This window comes from Ascaphus truei, chromosome 7 (assembly GCF_040206685.1).
Source record: "Ascaphus truei isolate aAscTru1 chromosome 7, aAscTru1.hap1, whole genome shotgun sequence".
Lineage (NCBI taxonomy): Eukaryota > Metazoa > Chordata > Amphibia > Anura > Ascaphidae > Ascaphus > Ascaphus truei.
The window spans coordinates 74,309,513-74,330,267 of NC_134489.1; the positions used below are offsets into that span (position 1 = coordinate 74,309,513).

General features: G+C 46.5%; 1 protein-coding gene across 8 annotated transcripts in view; it reads right to left on the minus strand.

Annotated features, from left to right (window-relative positions):
* RAPGEF4 (Rap guanine nucleotide exchange factor 4) overlaps positions 1 to 20,755 on the minus strand; it is a 206,554-nt gene that overhangs the window by 46,721 nt on the left and 139,078 nt on the right. For 6 of the 8 annotated variants that reach the window (XM_075609051.1, XM_075609053.1, XM_075609058.1 and 3 more), the window contains 9 exons: positions 20,213 to 20,396; positions 19,884 to 19,916; positions 19,057 to 19,141; positions 16,742 to 16,802; positions 14,806 to 14,882; positions 12,705 to 12,851; positions 11,487 to 11,602; positions 10,739 to 10,827; positions 9,465 to 9,543 (listed from right to left, as the gene is read on the minus strand). In XM_075609051.1, the coding sequence (XP_075465166.1) occupies positions 9,465 to 9,543; positions 10,739 to 10,827; positions 11,487 to 11,602; positions 12,705 to 12,851; positions 14,806 to 14,882; positions 16,742 to 16,802; positions 19,057 to 19,141; positions 19,884 to 19,916; positions 20,213 to 20,396 (871 nt within the window). The remainder of the gene's footprint in view (positions 1 to 9,464; positions 9,544 to 10,738; positions 10,828 to 11,486; positions 11,603 to 12,704; positions 12,852 to 14,805; positions 14,883 to 16,741; positions 16,803 to 19,056; positions 19,142 to 19,883; positions 19,917 to 20,212; positions 20,397 to 20,755) is intronic. The other 2 variants (XM_075609052.1, XM_075609054.1) reach the window with 1 other exon arrangement.

Consider the following 20,755-nt stretch of genomic DNA (forward strand, 5'->3'; position numbering starts at 1 on the left):
TAGAGTGGCTAACAAAGTAATGAGTTGAACAGCAATGCTGTATGGGTCACAACTGTGACAATGACATTTACAGCTCAAGACAGTTAATAAAAAAAAAAGCCCTAAACATACATTGTTACAAAGAGAGAGAAAACATAATCTTTAGGACTAATGTGCTGCATATTTAGATGCTCATAACCAAGTAATGCTGGTTATGTCCCTTTAAAAACTCTGTGCCTTTTCAAGAAACAGGCAAGATCAGGGCTCCTAATGAATATTACCATCAATAGGTTATGGAATCTGGAATGAACAACTTCATTCCCTGAGCATTATTGACCTTAGAGTGAACTTCTCCATTCATGGCTGGAAATGTTAAATGACAGTCACAGGGAGAACTATGTCGTGCACTACATTTTTCTCAGATGACATTTTAGAGCAGGGCTTGTGGCTAACTCCAGTCCTCAAGGGCCACTAACAGGCAAGGAATTAGGGATATTACTTAATCAACACTGATTGAGCCACCTGTGCTGAAGCAGGGATATCCCTAATGCCTGACCAGTTGGTGGCCCTTGAGGACTGGATTTGGCCACCCCTGTTTTATAGCACAATAAGGTCTATGTACTAAGAGTCACAAATTACATTTTTAATTGGATTAAATTGATGAAACCCCCCCCCCCCCACAAAATATATAGTGTGTGTGTGTGACTATGTACGACCATTTTTCTTATTTTGCATTGTGAGCGGTAAGCAAACATTTTTGAATCCTGTATATTGGAGCAGAGTTGTGATAAGAGCAGAGCACTAGTCATGCACAGTTGTAAATTAAAGTAACACAATTATTTGAAAATGTGTGTCAAAAAATGAGTGCACTACGTCAAAAAAACCCCCAGAGTTATCTTTTGTATTGCAGTGAAAAAGTATCAATTGATATCAAGATTGTGACTTGTAAATGGTCAAATTATTTTACATACAATACCTGTTATTTTCTATAATGTACTGAATTTGTCAAATAAAATAAACAAGAAAACAACGCAAGTGACTTCACTGAATAAGGATTTAAACTCAGTGAAAAAAGCTTAAAACGATGCAGCTCCTCAAAGAGACCTCCCAGATGTCTCCACGTATAACCCAAAACCGAACGAAGCGCAACAAAGTTGTAAGCTAATGATGAAACTCGAACAGTGATCACTACAGAATAGTGGTCACTGTTAGATTCACACCATTAGCTTACAACTTGTTAGTGCTTCCGTTCGGCTGTGGATAGCGGCACCCCCTAGCCATAGGCGGGGGGGCTTCATGACCGGGGGGGGTCCGGCCTTCCCCTCGCTGGCCCGCCCCCACACCTCCCTCCCCAGCACAGGGGAGGAGTTCATGGAAGGCCTACTTAAGGCCAGGCTGGCGGGCAGCACATCCTCTTTGGCTGCCCGCCAGACGATTTGGACGTCCCTCTCCTCCCTGCAGGTTACATTAAGGTAAGGCCCCGAAAGGGGGGTCAATCCTGGGCACTCCCCCCTCCTGTATAGCCGCGATTTTTGAATCGGCGGTGAGGGGGGAGGCGGGATGCAGGGAGGAGAGGGACCCCGTAGTGTAGCGGCCCGTCCCCATCCTCCATCTGCGGCGCGCAGCATGGAGCTGGGGGGGTCGCATTTAAGCATGTGCCACGGCGGCTGCAGGCGGGGAGGGGTTGGTCTCGGGGGACAGAGGGGGTCTGGCGGGCAGAGGGGGCCGGACGGGTTTTTCCCCCCGCTTCTTCTCCTGGGGGGGGGCTGCCTGCTCCCTGCTCCCGCGGCGTTGTGCGGGCGAGTGCCTCCATCTGCATAGCCCCGCGGCGGCTGCCATGGGTAGGGGCACCCCGGCGGGGAGGAGCAGAGGGATGCTGGTTGCGTGGAGAGGGGGGTCCGGCCGAGGCATGCGGCCGCGTGTGTCCCATGTGGGCGGCTGCTCGGGGCCCGTTCGGGGGCTGGGGCGCAGTCCCACGTGGCGCGGGCAGAGGCCCCTCCCCCCCCCCGGTCGCCGGGATAAAGCTATAATAAATAAATAACGTGGTGGTATATATGTGTGGTATGGGCATATATGTATATATGTGTGGTATGGGCATATATGTATATATGTGTGGTATGGGCATATATGTATATATGTGTGGTATGGGCATATATGTATATATGTGTGGTATGGGCATATATGTATATATGTGTGGTATGGGCATATATGTATATATGTGTGGTATGGGCATATATGTATATATGTGTGGTATGGGTATATATGTATATATGTGTGGTATGGGTATATATGTATATATGTGTGGTATGGGTATATATGTATATATGTGTGGTATGGGTATATATGTATATATGTGTGGTATGGGTATATATGTATATATGTGTGGTATGGGTATATATGTATATATGTGTGGTATGGGTATATATATATATATATATGTGTGGTATGGGTATATATATATATATATGTGTGGTATGGGTATATATATATATATATATATATATGTGTGGTATGGGTATATATATGTATATATATATATATGTGTGGTATGGGTATATATATGTGTGTGGTATGGGTATATATATATGTGCGAGGGTGGAGGGCGGCCAAGGTTGGTGCTTCGGTCTGCTCCCGCAGTTCAAGTTTAGGTGCGGGGGACATACGCTGATGCGCTCGGGGCATGGGCAAGTGGGTGCCTGACTCTGCTCCCGGCGGCAGTTGCCCGCCCGCGCCGGGGGACGGGGCAGATAGGCTGGCAAAAGCTTCCCATATGGGGGAGCGGACTCTGGTTGGCGGGGGAGCCTGCCCCCACGGCATGTTGCAGGGTGCCTCCCCCCCTCTTATGGTCTCATACTCAGAATATGCTGCATCGGGAGTTATATGGTGTCAATAGAGCTCTTTATCTTGGGACATTATAAGCTATATAAATATACTCCTAGTGAATATTACATAATTACTTGTGAATGGGAATCACAATGTTAAGCATTTATGCATGGTTTTATCTGGATTCCCCAATTAATTCATGTGGGTGGGCGCATGTGGATGCGTGCGTGCGGAGGCGCATGTGTGGGTGGATAGGTGCGTGGGCACGGGTAGATGGACATATGGGTAGGCACATGGGGATGAATGTATGTAGTCACAGTTGGGTGTATACGTGTGTAGGACATACTTGAAAACGAGAGGTAACTCTCAAGGTATTACTTCCTGGTAAGATATGTTATAACTAAATAAATGCACGTAGATGTGTAAGCTGGTGTAGAGGCACACATAGATGGGTACGGGGGGCACGCGTAGACGTGTGTGTGGTTATGGGCACGCGTGTGCGTGTATGGGCACGCGTGTGCGTGTATGGGCACACGTGGACGTGGATGGGCACACGTGGACGTGGATGGGCACACGTAGATGTGTGCGGGTGTGTATGGGCACACGTGGGTGTGTATGGGCACATGTGGATGTGTGCGAGGGCTTATGGGCACACGGAGATGGGTGCATATGGGCGCGCGCGTGTATGGGCACGTAGATGCGCGCGTGGGTGTATGGGCGCGCTTGTGTATATGGGCACACGTAGATGTGCGTGTGTGTATATGGGCACGCGGGTGTATGTGCTCGTGTGTATATGGGCACAGGGAGATGCGCGCGCGCGCGTGTGTGTGTATATGGGCACACGGAGATGCGCACGTGGGTGTATATGGGCACTCGGAGATGCGCGTGTGTGCGTATAAGGTCACACGGGGATGCGCGCGTGTGTATAAGGTCACACGGAGAGGCGCGCGCGGGTTTAAGGTCACATGGAGGTGTGGGTGTATAGGCGCGCGTGTGTATAGGGGCACACGTAGATGTGCGCGTGTGTATATGGGCACACGGAGTTGCGCGCGTGTGTGTATATGGGCACACGGAGATGCGCACGCGGGTGTATGTGCGCGTGTGTATATGGGCACACGGAGATGCGTGTGTGTATATGGGCACTCGGAGATGCGCGTGTGTGCGTATAAAGTCACACGGGGATACGCGCGTGTGTATAAGGTCACGGAGAGGCGCGGGTGTAAGGTCACATGGAGATGCGCGCGTGTGTATAAGGTCACACGGAGATGCGCGCGTGTGTATAAGGTCACACGGAGATGCGCGCTTGTGTATAAGGTCACACGGAGATGCGCGCGTGTGTATAAGGTCACACGGAGATGCGGGCGTGTGTATAAGGTCACACGGAGATGCGCGCGCGTGTGTATATGGGCACACGGAGATGCGGACGTGTGTATAAGGTCACACGGAGAAGCGCGCGTGTATAAGGTCACACGGAGATGCGCGCGTGTGTATATGGGCACACGGAGATGCGCGCGAGTGTACATGGGCACACGGAGATGCGCGCGAGTGTACATGGGCACACGGAGATGCGCGCGAGTGTACATGGGCACACGGAGATGCGCGCGAGTGTACATGGGCACACGGAGATGCGCGCGAGTGTACATGTGCACACGGAGAGGCGCACGTGTGTATATGGGCACACGGAGACCCGCGCGTGTATAAGGTCACACGGAGATGCGCGCGCGTGTGTATATGGGCACACGGAAATGCGCGCGTGTGTATATGGGCACACGGAGAAGCGCGCGTGTATAAGGTCACACGGAGATGCGCGCGTGTATAAGGTCACACGGAGATGCGCGCGTGTGTACATGGGCACACGGAGAGGCGCGCGAGTGTACATGGGCACACGGAGAGGCGCGCGTGTGTACATGGGCACACGGAGACCCGCGCGTGTGTATATGGGCACACGGCGATGAGCGCGCACGGAGAGTCGTGCATGGGCACGCTGAGAGGCGTGCGTATGGGTACACTTGGGGGGGCGCGTATGGACATACGTAGAGGCGTGTTACCGTGGTTATAATAACGAATAAGGGAGCTGCATGGCGCTGTAGGGGCAAGGGGGACAGGTACGATTATAGTCGTGCCACGTGTTGGTAGCGAACTGGTTTGAATGCAGGGTAGAGGAACGTTTATTGTTTTGAGCTGATCTTGTCTACCTCTGTCCAGCCGGGTGGCATACTCTTTAAAATTTGTTTAGCAGCAATTTGCATGGCATTTCCTCGAATAGTTCTTCAGGAGTTCGGTAAGGTGACCGTTTTGATATTCAAGCCGTCTAATAGTGGATGGGGTTTTGATGGTAGATTCTGCTATTGCGTTAAGGTGCTGGTTAAGCGGCTTCAGTTGACTGAGGTGTGGTGCTGCCTTGAGAGCAAGGTAAACAGCACAGATGGTGTGAGGTGCTGGTGTCTCACAGGACTGGGTACACACATGAAGACACTTTGAATCAATCAAAGACATTACCCATGATATGGGAAAGGTGACCCCCCCACCCCCATTTGGTGGCTAATTGGTGGAAGCCATACCGATGAGGACTGGCAAACCTACCTTATTCGCCTCGTCAGGCAATTATGTTCCTAAGGGGGAACTGGGCAGCCTGCGTTGGTGCACCTACGTTATAGTCCCTTGGCCAGGTATGGTGGTGGGGGTGGCCGGTTTAAGTGTGCGCTTGAATGTTCTTGCTAGCGAAGGCCCGAGCAGAACTGCAAAGGTGTGATCTCCGAGCACGGAGCAGGACGGCGATCGAATGCTGGTTGCATGGCTTATTTCAGCGGTGATCTTTGTTTTCCCCTCTTGGATTTATGGCGGCTCTGGTGGTTGGCATAGTTGCCCTAGCCTAGCGCGCCCTTTAAATAGTCTCAGCAAGCACACTTCACAGAGTAGGGCACACGCAGGTGCGCGCGGGTTTATATGTGTGCGTGTGGATGTATATGGGTGCGCGCGGGTGTATATGGGCACAAGGAAATGCGCGCGGGTGTATATGGGCACACGGAAATGCGCACGGGTGTATATGGGCACACGGAAATGCGCGCGGGTGTATATGGGCACACGGAAATGCGCGCGGGTGCATACGGTTTGCTGTGCGGGGAGAGGGGCTGGCGGAGGCACGCGGTCACAGCGCGTGAGGCCCTGGGTTGCTAATCCTGGGGCAGGCAATAGTCGCGACCCGTGCAAGCAGGGCCGGGTAGGGACGGGCCGGTGCCCAGTCGCGCGAAAATTTTGGAAAATCATACGGGAAGCGGGCTGCATGGCATCAATGGCAGAGCAGTTACGCCTTCTTCAAGTCGAGGCGGAAAACCATGACGAGGCATGGTTGGATCGGTGGCTGCAGGCGTTGTTCTCTGCGAAACCAGCACGTGGCACTAAGGCTGCTCCCCGCGGGAAGGGGAAGCAGAGGGCGCTGCAGCACAACGCGTCAGGCGACAGTCCCCAGGCACCATTGCGCGCTAGACCGGCGGCATGCAGAGAAGCCGCGCTCCACAGGAAGGGAGCGCGGAGGGTGCTGCAGTGCAAGGCGGCAGGCGAAGTTCAGCAACCGCACGCAAGGCGGCAGCCCTCGGTCACGGTACCGTGAGGCAGGGCGTCACAGCGGCCAGGTCGGGCCTCAGCAATGGTGGGGAAGACTTCGACTGCTGGGACGCAGGGTGTGGGCGCGCGTGGATGCGTGCGAGTGTATGGGCGCGCGTAGATGCGCGCGTGTATAGCTGCTCCCCGCGGGAAGGGGAAGCAGAGGGCGCTGCAGCACAACGCGTCAGGCGACAGTCTCCAGGCAGCATTGCGCGCTAGACAGGCGGCAGGCAGAGAGGCCGCGCTCCACAGGAAAGGAGCGCGGAGGGTGCTGCAGTGCAAGGCGGCAGGCGAAGTTCAGCAACCGCACGCAGGGCGGCAGCCCTCGGTCACGGTACCGCGAGGCAGGGCGTCACAGCGGCCAGGTCGGGCCTCAGCGATGGTGGGGAGGACTTCGACCGCTGGGACGCAGGACACGGCGGATCGGCGCGCAGGTCGGCCCGCGAAGGAGGGGCGGCGACTTCCAGCCACCGTGACGCAGAACAGGGCGTCACGGCATGCCACACGGCCGCCCGTTGCTAACGCGGGCGGTGTCACTGCAGGATTTCGCCTGCAGAGTCGGCAGGGCCAAGGAGACCAAGACGGCCAACCGCAACCGCGGTTGGTGCCAATGTGTTTCGGAGAGCAGAGAACCCAGCATGGTTCGACTACGTGGAGACGGCATCGGGTGAAGGGCGAACCAAGTCGCGGCACAGGTCTCTCCCTCACGAGAGGCCACAATGGCCACGGCCGGATGTCACTGGCACCGCGAATCCCACTCCAGTTCCATCAGCCGGACCCCGGTGTCTTTCAATTCTTCAGCCACGGCCGGGGTCAGGGGCACGGTAGCGGACCCACCCGGCAGCATCACGCACTGCACAGATGGTGGAACAGCCCCGGCGGGCGGTTGATGGGGACACGCCGTGGAAGGTACGGCATATGGCGTATCGGGTAATGGTAAGGAGTCGCGTTTAGGGCGGCATCGAAGAGATAGGGCAAGGCGTCAAGGCTTGCAGTGTGTGACACAGAGCGAGCAAGGGAGGAGGCGTGGCCCAGTCCACTGCCAGGGTCTATTCCCCAGGGGTCGCTGAGGGCGGGTAAGAAGCCTGCAGCAGTAAAAAAGGCGAAATCCCAGATAGCGCTGGGCAAAGGCGGCCTGCGGCTCCGGAGGTGGGTATGTCCGGGACCGGGTGAGGGATAGTGCAGCGAAAAAAGCGATTCTCAGGGCATCTTTAAAAACCATGGCAAGTTGGGTAATTACTTCTCCAGGCGCGATTGGCAGCCCCAGGTAAATGGTAAGGACAAGCTGGGCTGGTAGAGGAGCATGGGTCCCGCTGCTAGGCATGCCAGGCGGGATAGACTTATTTCAGTTTCCGGGAAGGCTTCGAGAGGGTCTGGAGGGTTGGCGGTACGGGCCTAGTTTAAGGGGGGTTAAATAGGCCCGTCGGTGGCGGCTCTTGGGGGGTAGGTGCTTGTTCTTGCCAGACTGGGAGCTGGGCCGTTTGAGCCCGGGGGGAGTACGAGTGGGCAAGGTCAGTTATCCATGACCTCGAGAGCCCGCTCGCGTAGGGGACACGAGGTCAGCGGTTCGAGGGCCGGCTGACCGTCCCCTCCCCCTCCTGACAAAGGAGCACACTCTGGCAGGGAGTGCATTTACCCCATTAGGTTTTCTGTATAAATAAATAGCCGCGGCCATTTTACCTCCAGCTCCCGTTTCCTGTCTTTATTTGTACGTTGCATGTGGGTACAAGGCGGGGGGAGAGGGGAACCGCCTGGAACCTCCCTAGTCAAGCGGCACCCCCTAGCCATAGGCGGGGGGGCTTCATGACCGGGGGGGGTCCGGCCTTCCCCTCGCTGGCCCGCCCCCACACCTCCCTCCCCAGCACAGGGGAGGAGTTCATGGAAGGCCTACTTAAGGCCAGGCTGGCGGGCAGCACATCCTCTTTGGCTGCCCGCCAGACGATTTCCCACCCACCCATCCCCTTAGTTAGTGATTGCAATCATGTAATGAACGGCAGCAGAAGGTTGAGCAGGGCAGGGTATTCCCAGGAATGTGGACATATGCATTGTATGCCGTGTTAATGGTTCTTTGTTCCGTTACAGCATGAACTGCTGATACTGTGCTGAGTGAAAGGACGAGGTTCCGAGCAGGAGGGGTCATTGTCCAGTTTTGCCTTTGTCGCGGCGGCTCTTGGGGGGTAGGTGCTTGTTCTTGCCAGACTGGGAGCTGGGCCGTTTGAGCCCGGGGGGAGTACGAGTGGGCAAGGTCAGTTATCCATGACCTCGAGAGCCCGCTCGCGTAGGGGACACGAGGTCAGCGGTTCGAGGGCCGGCTGACCGTCCCCTCCCCCTCCTGACAAAGGAGCACACTCTGGCAGGGAGTGCATTTACCCCATTAGGTTTTCTGTATAAATAAATAGCCGCGGCCATTTTACCTCCAGCTCCCGTTTCCTGTCTTTATTTGTACGTTGCATGTGGGTACAAGGCGGGGGGAGAGGGGAACCGCCTGGAACCTCCCTAGTCATGTATTTGTCACAATTTACAACTGGAAATAAGACAAGTAATGGATCCATGTTATATTATGACAAACATTTTGACCTGTCAACAAATCTGTTATCTGGACTGAAACACTATAAAGGTTATTCATGAAACTGTGATAGTCACTGGGTGTCTTTATGCGAGAGTTACCGATCTGCCAATCTTACAGGTCAGTGAATTACCTTCTATTTCCCACATGGATGCTACACTGAAATCGAACGATGTTTGTTGACATACAGTATAATTTTTTCTTTTGCTTAAATATTTTAAACAGAATCTTGTTTGCAAATCAGTCAGTTGCTTTCTGCATATTAATATCTTACTACATTACTATTTTCATAGAGAATATACCTGACATGTCCCAAATAAACCGAATCGACCGTTTAGCGCAGAAACCAATTGGCAGAAAGAAAGCCCTGGATTGTGAGTAAGGGTTAGAGCAGGGAATAATCACAGGTAAATGTTTCAAATATTTACAAATCTCAATCATGTTTGACCAGTGTTACTTATTTTGTAAATGAATGTAATTGCTGAAAGGATATTGTGACATCAATGCTGGGCATAGCTGGCAATTTGGCATGAAAACACAGTGCATCATAATGAAGTCGTCTACAGCAGAATCTAAAAGAAAATAAAAAAAAAACCGGTGGAAAATGTTTAGCTCATTTATGTACCCTAAGCGAAACCCATCCACTCGCAGTATGTACATTATTGGGAATTGGATATGAGTCTTCTTTTCTACTAGCAGAACTATACATGTTTTAAATCAGGGGTGGCTAACTCCAGCCGCCAAGGGCCACCAACCGGTCAGGTTTTCGGGATATCCCTGTTTCAGCACTGGTGGCTTAATCAGCGGCCCAGTCAAAATGACTGAGCCACCTGTGCTGAAGCAGGGATATCCTGAAAACTTGAGCTGTTGTTGGCCCTTGAGGACTGCAGTGAGCCACCCCTGGTTCAAACAATAATCAAGGGTTTCCCAACCTCAGTCAGGGTGGGTCTGATGCAGCAAGTGGCTCAAAAAGGAGGACATACTCTGATAAAGAGACTGAATGAGGGAGTCAAGAGAGTGGGACAAAGAAAGCGAGTAAGCAATAACTCAACTACCATATTCCTGCAGGTGGAATTCCGTGTTCTTTTAAATGTGATTTTTAGGGGTTTCTAAAGCATAAATAAAGGCGTGGGAAGGTTGCAAATTTGACCGGTTTTTGGTTCAGTGACAAAGTTTGCTTTGATCCAAAAGTTTGAAGCAAGTTCGCTTAACGCTAAAAAGTCAAAAGGCCATTGCATGTTTGATTAATTTCAATTACTTTCCTTTTCAAACTTAAAGAAAAAAAAAATGTAAAGTTGTGGGGCTACTATTTCGCCACTTAAAAAAAAAATAGGGAATTTTGGACTAATTGGATCATTGCGCTAAAAACATTTGGTGTCGAGTTCAACAGAAATTTCTGTGGATTTTTAAACTTTTTGTAAAGTTTGATTGAAACAGCAGCACAGAGGTTCCTGGCAGGTTCTCACAGCTCTACTCCTAAACAACCATCACCTTGCTTTAAACACTGGTTACACAATCAGGGTCCCAAAGGAACACATTTGCTTTTGGGGGCCTGGTTTAAAATGTTTTAGAACCACAGTAATAACCCTTGTAATACTAAAGCGGTTTGCAATGCATTGCGGATAGTGACAGAACTTACAGCAACATAGCAGCTACACCACACCTTATACGATCACTGCAAGTCTAAATATATTCCACTCATCTTCAGCTCAACCTATACCAATTGGGCAATGCAGAAACTCGGGGAGATTCAAAAGGTTTTTCTACCTGCTGCTTCATTCGAACTTGGTTCAAGGCGCATTGTTTCTAGGAAGTGCTCTAAAATTTTCTCTGGCGTTCCTGACATTACAGTGTATCTGTAAAACAGAACACAGAGCAGTCATTTCATGTTATTCAGTCAATTATGTTCGTGCCATTTAGGGCGCTATCACACGGATACTCGCAGTCAATGGGAGTCTCCGTGTAACAGTGCCCCCACTGGCAGCGTTGCAGTTTCATGAACAACACCAATTGTTGGAGTTCATATCTCGTATACATTCATGCAAGTCACTCATTTGATTTAAAAGGCCTTTTATTCTTTTTATGGCCATCATTTGAGATCTAAGTCTAAAACTTCTCCCGCCACCTATTAACACCTTTATTTTTCCTTTTCATCTTTATCACCCAGTAAAATGCTTTGCCAAATTTCTCAACATAGTTATCTGGGGGCTGTTGAAAATTTCCATTGTTGTTTAAAAAAAACAACAAAAAAAACACACTTTATAAATTAACTTGTTTCTTTACATTTTAAAATTGCCACAAGTGTGTTAGATATGAGACCTTATACATAGTTATTAGTGCACATTATACATAGTACACATATGTTTTTTTTTAAATTGGAATTGTACTATCTCAATTCAAACATAGTGCCAGATGTACTTTAGCAGTACACATGTAGTGTAGCTTTATAAACCTACAACACACTTATGAGCATTTAGTATGCATTAAATACAGCGATTGTATCATAATATCATACTTATATTGAGACTGAGAGATTCCTTGAGACAACGTGTGTGCCCCAGCTGGGATTTTCTCCAACACCAAGACATCTTGGTCATGCTCCTTGAGTCTTACTGTATTTGCTTCTACGTCCTGGAACACAAATTCACATCAAATATTATCTTTTGCTTGGAATAACACCTTGTTGCTTTGTGTAATTGAACTATAGTTGTTCCTTCTCTCTGTCATTTTATGTGAAAAGACTCCAGTTTTTGTTGTCATACTTCAGCACAACTCGGCATATATTAATAATGCCCAAGGGAGATGATTGCTTAAAGTTTTATCAATATTTGCATATTGCTATTTAATAAATGGAGAAAATATTTAAGAGTTCTGAACTTCCTGACCTGTAGAGCCCCCCCGCCACCCCGCCCCCCCCCCACTCCCGGCATCGTGAATTAAAACAAGGGTTACAAGGATTTCTACAGGCTGCTAGCTACTTCCCCGGGGAGGTACCCATTGTGTCTCCTGCCGATTTATGGCTAAGGATGAAACACCTATGAAGAACCCCACTCTCAGTAACTCTTGACACCAGCCACTACGTATGACAGCTCAATTGCTCCTATATATCATTACCTATTATAAGTGGCGGACGTCACAATACTTTGGAGAGCTATGTTCAGAGGTGCTGTTCATCAGATACAGCAATGTGATGGTGATATCTTACAGTACATACAGAGGCTAGCGTCTCCTCCAGAATTTTGTGTACAGTATATATAGAAAAGGAAAAACTTCATTGATCAGATACCCAGAATGATGACTTTACTATATTACTGCACCAAACAATTCCTAATTTTCTTACATTGTGCTTCACACAGGATTTTGGTACAAGCCTCTGCCCAGTAAATATATTTATTTATTTGTGCTTGGCATACAGAGAAACAGTTATTTTGTCAGAAGGTATAAGGTGTGGACACTGGGACTTAAATTGGGGTCTCCCACTTCTAAAGCAGTGATGATAACACTAGACTACAATAAACTGCACTGCATAACTAAATCATGCAAATCCCTGCATCAACATGATGTTCCGTCACACAATAGTGAGTCAAGCATTGGTGACGCTTGCTGCATAACCTCCTTAGAATAAACCTGTAACAATAACAATAAATTCCGCAATTTGAGCTGGTCGGATTACTACACTGAGCCCACTGCACTCAACAAAATGAAACAAAGTTAATCCTGGATAAATACTCACACGCAGGATTCTGTTGAAGTCCTCTTTGTCCACTCTCAAGAAGTGGCAGTTGTCTTCCCGAAGAACAATAGATGCTGCCCTTGGTGCATCATTTACTAAAGCTAGCTTGCCGAAGTCATCGCCCTCATGTAAAGTGCATACAACACCCTGGTACATGTACACAGGAAAACAAAAATCACAAAAACAAATGATTGAATGTCCGTATGTGACTTTAATTTCATTAAACATATAAACCCCATTGAAAGGACTTTATCGTTAACATGGCTATTGTATGGCCTAACAGTTAATGGCTAGGTGTATCAAAATTAAGGGTGGGCACTTTCACTCATGTTTTTGTTTTGTTTCTACACACGTGTTTTTGTTTTAGACATGGCTTTGGTTCTAAAAATGTGTCTCGTTCTGATTTTGCCCAAACTATTTCTTTCGTTTTTATTTTGGGTTTTTACCAAATTATGGAAAAAAAGCTTCAAGAGAACATAAAAATGATCAAATGGCACGATAAAGCATGAAAATGCTTACAAAAAAGTATTGAAAAATCGTAAAAACAATTACGAAACTAAAATAATATAACTGAAAATCTTAATTTAAAAACATCTTTGGAAAGAAAAACACAGAGGGGCACTTCTCGTTTTCCTTTTAAATAATTTTTGGATTTTGGTTTAGGTTCTAAAAATCTTAAGTGTTTGGGTTTTGTGTGTAGTGTAGGAATGTACGGTGCTGGTACTGTAGGTTCTGATTTCACAGACCTGGTTTTGCCCATCTCTAATCAAACTCCTATAATTACTATTCAAACACCACCCCTACATCAGATGATTTTAAAATGTGGATACAAGTTTTCAGCATCATTGTGCAGAGACTTAACAAATAACATTACAGTTGTGCCAAGCAATGCCGGCTTGATGGTGGTGCCATCGACGTCACTCCACCGAGCCCCGCGTTTACCGATGCCCCGTGCTCTTCCCCACAACAATTAAACTGATTGCCGGCGGAGAACACAGGGCCTCTGTAACTCTCTTACCATCCCCTTCACCATCTCTTCCTGTAGGGTCTCCTCACCCTGGCACGGCGACATCAAAAGGCGTCACGTTGCTATGGCAATGCTGCACCATTTGACGTTGTGGCGCCATGAGGGACCCTGCAGGAAGAGATGGTGAAGAAGAAGGCAAGAGGCCCCGCAATATTCCCAGCTGGCCCTGGTGCCAAGTCAGAACACCGCATTGATCGGTGGCAACACATTTATACGCTTCTCTGGGAGGAAATGATTTTATCAAACATTTTCTCTATCCATGGTGAAGTACAGAATTACTTTATAAAACAGCAGGGCTAGAATGGCCCTCAAATATGAATTAATGCTGTTCTCTGTCCTAAGACAAGAGCAGCCTTTGCAATCTATTTCTATCAGCATCTTGACATTCAGTTCACCAGCAGGGTTTCAGGGCAACACATAAGGCACTTCAGCAAGATGTCTCAGTGATAATTAGAGCTAGATTGTAACTTGAGAAATTAGAAAGAACTGCCTGGTGGTGGCTCTGAAGGACTGAATTTGGTTGGCTCTAATATGTAGACCAGGGGTGGTCCACAAGCCCCCCCCCCCCCCCCCTTGTCCCCCTAACAGGTCAGATTTTCAGGATATTCCAGCTTCAGCACAGGTGACTCAATCAGAGGCTCTGTCAAAGACCGAGCCTCTGATTGAGCCACCTGTGCTGAAGCTGGGACCGATTGAGCCACCGGTAATGAAGCAGGGAGACTGATCGAGCCATGTGCTGAAGATGGGATATCCTGAAAATCTGAACTGTTGTTGCTGGATTTTTTCTGATAAAACCCTTGGACCAAGTTATTTACTACAACTAGTAACCCAGTAAAGGTTTTCTCTCAGTCTCCTTTATTTCAGAGCAAATTCAGTTTGATCTCACAGTATCGCATTTAACTGCAGAGAATCTTTCATTAGATTTCTAAAGGTAGTATTTCATAGACTAAAAATAATTTGTGCTGGTTATATATATATCAAAATAATCTAATTTACTATTTAATACAAATACAAATGCGCAATTAAACCAACCCTGGTAGTACATATATTAACAATGAACTCAACAAAAAATACCTTGCCATAGATGACAACATTTACGGATCCTTTTAAGATAATGTACCAGGAAGTACCTTCTTCACCTTGATTAAACACTGCAAGTACAACAACATCACAGAATGAAGTATGCATAGCTACAGTGCTACTGTAAGTTCCAGTAAGTGAAATTTGGCAGTCTGAACTGGCACCGCCCCAACATTCTGATGACTGTATAAGGCAGTGGTGCTCAACTCCATTCTTCAAGAACCCCAAACAGGTTAGGTTTTAAGGATATCCAAGCTCCAGCACAGGTGGCTCATTGAGCCACCTGTGCTGAAGCAGGGATATCCTGAAAACCTGACAGTGACGGTAGGGGTAAATGTGACTGTTGATAAAGGTCAAGCCTGCCATTACCCCTACCTGTCAGTACTACATTTGTATTATGTTATATGTGTATATGTATTCTGTAGCCTGGTTCCAGCACTTCAGGGACCAGGGGTTAATTTTGTTTTAAGTGGAGAATGCTATAAAGTGGGCTTTGATCTTCCCAAGTAACTGTGTTTGTTGTTGCACTCCCCTCCCCCCACCAATCAGGGGCTGGGTCATATTGCTAACACCTTGGGGAGGAGGAGGGGGAGGGGAGGAGGAGGAGGGGGAGGGGGGCGGAGACAGCTAGCTAGATGAGATAAGATAAGCTCTTTATTAGCTGTGAAGTCAGAGTATTTTAGTTGTGAGCAGATTTCGGTTGGAAGAAGCAGCTTGGGAAAAAGTTGTGTGCAACTGGGAAAAACTGCATAGGACATTGCAGGAAGAAAGAACAGAGAAAATCTCTTTAGGGAGGTCTCTGCACCTAGATTTATAGGGTAACCCCAGTTTCCCAGTTGTGAGTGTGTGTTGATTTACTGTAAATAGTTGTGGATATTTCTTTTTTCAATAAATTAATTTTATAAACTCTGTGTTTCTGTCTGGCAAATTGATCCCTGGTGTGTTAGTCCTGGTCTCCTGTGAAACTGACCGTCTGGGGGTGTTGAGGACTGGAGTCATGGAATAAGTTTGCCACCATGAGTCAACTTTTCGAATAACTTATATAACAGTAAGGCCGCGCTTATAGTGCCGTTGCCGGCGACGCTGATGGTCAAGCTGCGGTCGCTGGAAAAAGCAAATTGAAGTTACTTCCATCAATCGCGACCAAGCTGTTGCGCCTACTATAAGCACATGCGACGGCGTCAATACATTTGTTTTGACGCGACGTCACTTTGCTGTCGCCGGTACTATAAGCGCAGCCTAAGTGTCACAATGGGAATGTTGTACATTGCTGACATTGGAGTCAAAGACTAGTACTACACCACTTTTTGCCTATCTGGTAGCTAGTTAAAGATTAGTGCTGTTGAACTGAGGAATAATTCTTCTTTCGCAAAATACTGTTTTTGTAAAGGGATTGCGACAAAATGATGCCACGTATTGAAAAATGAAAGCCGTTTTACATTGCGACTGTAAGTATATGTACACAAATGCGTTTGGTTGTTGAACACAGAAATGTTCATTGCTGGTTTGCCTTCCACTGGCAGTAAAGCCAGATTTTCAACAGGTGCACCGTGAACTATGAACTATTTTGAAGGAATTTTATTGTATAACAGCACTACCCACTGACATTTCTTAGACTAGGTTTCACATATCATACCTTTAATAGGTCTGTTAAATAAAATGTTCAGAATTTGGATAGGTGGTTACTATGCCTGCCAGCTAGATATAAAAACAATTCTAGAGAGTTTGCAGTATTTTAACTGGCATTCACGTTGAAGTATCCTTTCACTAATCCTTTACATGTGTCAAAACGTAATGTATTTCCACCTCACAGCTGTTAAAGGGTCTTATTGTACGTCAAACTTTGGAAATCAAAGCAAATTCTGAACCTGTACTTTCAGGCAGTGTTATTGCCTGCATTGTACAGAGCAGAATAGAGTGTTGTACTTACACACGGTTCCTGCTTTCGGATGGGATTCAAAGATTAAAAATCCAGCCAGTTCCCGTTTCACCTTAAAAAAAAAAAAAAGTTGCAGTTGTGATTAGTACAAAATGAATGTATGTATGTATGTATGTATGTATGTATGTATGTCTTTATTTATAAAGCTATATGGGTGTGTAGCACACCAAAATAATGCAAATAGATGCAAACAAATGCGATACTTGCGCACAATGCCGGAGCTCCTGGTTCAGGGATGGCCTATCTGCAGCAATCCAGGTATACAGTTTGCTGTGGGGGTGTGTGTTTGCTCACCTGTTTCACTAATATGGAGGGATATATATATAGATGGGACATTATTTGTTTGTTCATCACCAGTCACTTGACAAAGGCCTTTAGTTGAGGCCGAAACGCTGTGTATTATGAATAAATTATTTTGCTGAAAATCCGTGGAGCCCTGGATCATCTCTATTTTTGCTTTATTTATATAGCACCATTAATGTACATAGCGCTTCACAGTCATATAAATAACAAAAAATATAAATAACAGATCATGGGAATAAGTGCTTCAGACATAGAAGTAGCATTTCGGAAGAGGAGTCCCTGCTCCGAAGAGCTTACAATCTAATTGGTAGGTAGGAAGAACGTACAGAGACAGTAGAAGGGTGTTCTGGTAAGTGCGTCTGCAGGGGGTCAAGCTTTATGTAGTATGTGTATAGTATTAACCACGGTGCTACTCCTTTGCTTCTTTAAGCAAGTGGGTCTTAAGGTGGGTCTTAAAGGTGGATAGAGAGGGTGCTAGTCGGTATTGAGGGGAAGGGCATTCCAGAGGTGCGGGGCAGTCAGTGAGAAAGGTTTAAGGCGGGAGAGGGCTATAGATACACAAGGGGTAGAGAAACGACATCCTTGAGAAGAACGCAAGAGCCGGAATGGTGCATAGAGAGAAATTAGGGCTGAGATGTAAGGAGGAGCAGAAGAGTGTGAAGCTTTAAAAGTCAGGAGGAGAATTGAGTGCGAGATGCGGGATTTGATCGGAAGCCAGGAGAGGGATTTCAGGAGGGGAGATGCTGAGACAGATCTAGGAAAGAGTAGAGTGATTCTAGCAGCAACGTTTAGGATAAGTTTTAGGGGAGACAGGTGAGAGGCAGGAAGGCTGGACAGCAGGAGGTTACAGTAATCAAGACGGGAGAGAATGAGTCAGAGTTTTAGCAGTCAAGCAACAGAGGAAAGGGCGTATCTTTGTAATATTGCGGAGGAAAAAGCGACAGGTTTTAGATACGTTTTGAATGTGAGAGAGGAGTCGAGTATGACCCCCTAGGCAGCGTGCTTGGGCTACTGGGTGAATGATAGTACTTCCAACAGTAATGTGGAAGGAGGTAGTGGGGTCAGGTTTGGGAGGAAATATGTGAGAGACTATATCTAAAGAAGTAAGATAATGACATATTTCAGTTCTGTAAATATAATCATATTTTTGTAATGAAACACTGACAATGTACGCTCTGCTGTACAGAGAAGTTTTCAGGTACAATGAGTCCCTCCCCTGAAAAACGTACCAACTCATTTTTGTACATGAGGCACAGGGCTTGCTCGAGGTTACAAGGAAGGATGGTGGCCTTAAAGCAGGTTTAGCCACTTCTAAGGCTGTATTCTTATCACTTAAGCTACTACTTTGGCACAAGCTGCATTACACAACGACTGTTTAACAGCATTTACACCAGGGGTGGCCAACTCCAGTCCTCAAGGGCCAGCAACAGGCCAGGTATTAGGGATATCCCTGCTTCAGCACAGGTGGCTAAGTCATTCTGACTGAACCACTGATTGAGCCACCTGTGCTGAAGCAGGGATATCCTGAAAACCTAACCTGCTTGTGACCCTTGGGAACTGGAGTTGGCCACTCCTGTATTACCCAAATCCTTTGTCTTGTTTAACATAAGAAATGCTGAATGCTGGTTTGTCTTCCGGTAGCAATGCAGCCCAAACGTGGACAGGTGCCCCCACCTTTGGAAGTAAGGTCCCCTTATAGTCCCGGCGACGCAACGTCACAACAAATGTATTGAATCCGTCGCGTGCGCATATAGTAGGAGCGACGGCTTGGTCGCGATCGCAGGAAGTCAATTTAATTTAATTTTTTTTAGCGACCGCAGCGTGATGTCAGCATCGCGGTCGCGTCGCCGTAGCAAAGGCTATAAGCGCGGCCTAGAAGCTGCATTAAATGCACAGTAAATAAAATGTTAATCATATGAAGAAACTTGCTAAGCAAATTAGTTAGTTTTAGTTTTTGTTATTTTTAATAAATGTAGCCATTAGTGAAAAATAAAGCCACTTACTGTGGTTGAAAGATGAGATAAGGCTTTAATGTGAATAAGTTCTTCATAAATAATTTCTAGATCATCCGCACTTCTCTGACCCGGCCTGTGCAGTAAAAAGCACAAACATAATCACGTAATACTGTACATGCATAAAAAAGTGTGTCCCTCTTTCAATAACCGTTCAAAGTATGAATAATAATACTAACTAATAATTATTAATTATTACACAAATAATACTATAAATATGTATTTGGAAATCAACATCTAAAACTTTAGGAGATCTGATAGGAATGTAGGACATGTTCTCATCGTCCCATTGATTTAGATGAGGTTGAGGGAGCTCTTTTTGGGAAAGTAAAGAACATACTGCATAGGAGGGAGGGTATGCAGGAAGATTTTATTTGACTTTGTTTTACTTCAAAATTTCAGTGCATGTTCTCATGATTCCTATCATATTTCGGAAACCCTTTGGCATACAACTGAAACTACTATTATATCTTTTATGTGAAATGATTAATAAGTAATTTATAATTAATAAAACATTTTGTCCCAGTTTGTCACTTTCAAAATATGGTCATCGGATTTATAATTAGAATTAGTGAAAATCAATTATTAGTGTAATATTATTTATAATAGTCATACTGAAAAATGAATATTTTGTTAACCAATAAAAAGAAACTTCCGTGATCCATCAAATACATTTGTTGCGTTGATACATAGCAACTTCCTTCTGTGGTAACATTATTAAGTCTTTTTAGCGTTTACACCAAGTAGAACGTGGTGGACAGTTTTGACGCACTTTTAATTGAGGTTGTGGCGTACAGAACATTTGTTTTAGTACATACCATTTACATCTGTATGCCAAGTGCAGTACATTTCTGTGCGGCAAAACAAGTGAAAAATATTGTTTTTAGCTCAGCAGGAGAAGTTCACGGTGGGTACATATAGTAGGGGCGCGCATGCGCACAATACAGTTACTAAGAGAGCTATTTGTGATACTTAGTACATAAGCCTCATACATATTTCAGTAAACAAAATCTCCCTCATAAACAGAATGATTTTGCCAGTGTTTAGGGATTGCATTTGTAATATACATGACTTAATAAGCATATGATTCTAAAGGAAGCCTGATCATTTATGTGACAAGTGAGGAGCGGAGGGGAGTAATGCTTACGGTTTTCTGAGAATCATTCTCATATGTGCATCAGGGCCTGTCTGTGACAGCAAAAGGAATGTGTCCTGGAGTTCTTCGTCACTCTGTTTCTTCTCTTCCTCAGTTGGCATGGGTGCATCGTCATGTTCATCATCCAGGAATCGATAAAATAGGTATTTATCTTGAAAGTGATATTCCTGGTCAACTGTGGGCAAAATCACAACAATCTCAACATCTGCCTTCACTTTTCTTCCATTTGGCTACAAAGCAAAATTGCTTTCACATGTCAATTTCCAGTGATAAATCCTGTGATCTTTTTGCCTCGTTCACAGCGGGGCGTAGCCAGGACTTTGCCTGAGGTAGGGTATTTTGGGTTGGGGCACTAATGGCATGCTGCTCTACCACCGCAGAGGTAACATGGCATTGCACCAATACAATCTGGTTATATTACGTGTCAGTGTATAGCACAGTCAGGTTACACTGACACAGACTATTGACCTGACCGCACTAATTATTTATTACAACATTTATATAACTATATACACTAACAGAGAATATATAACC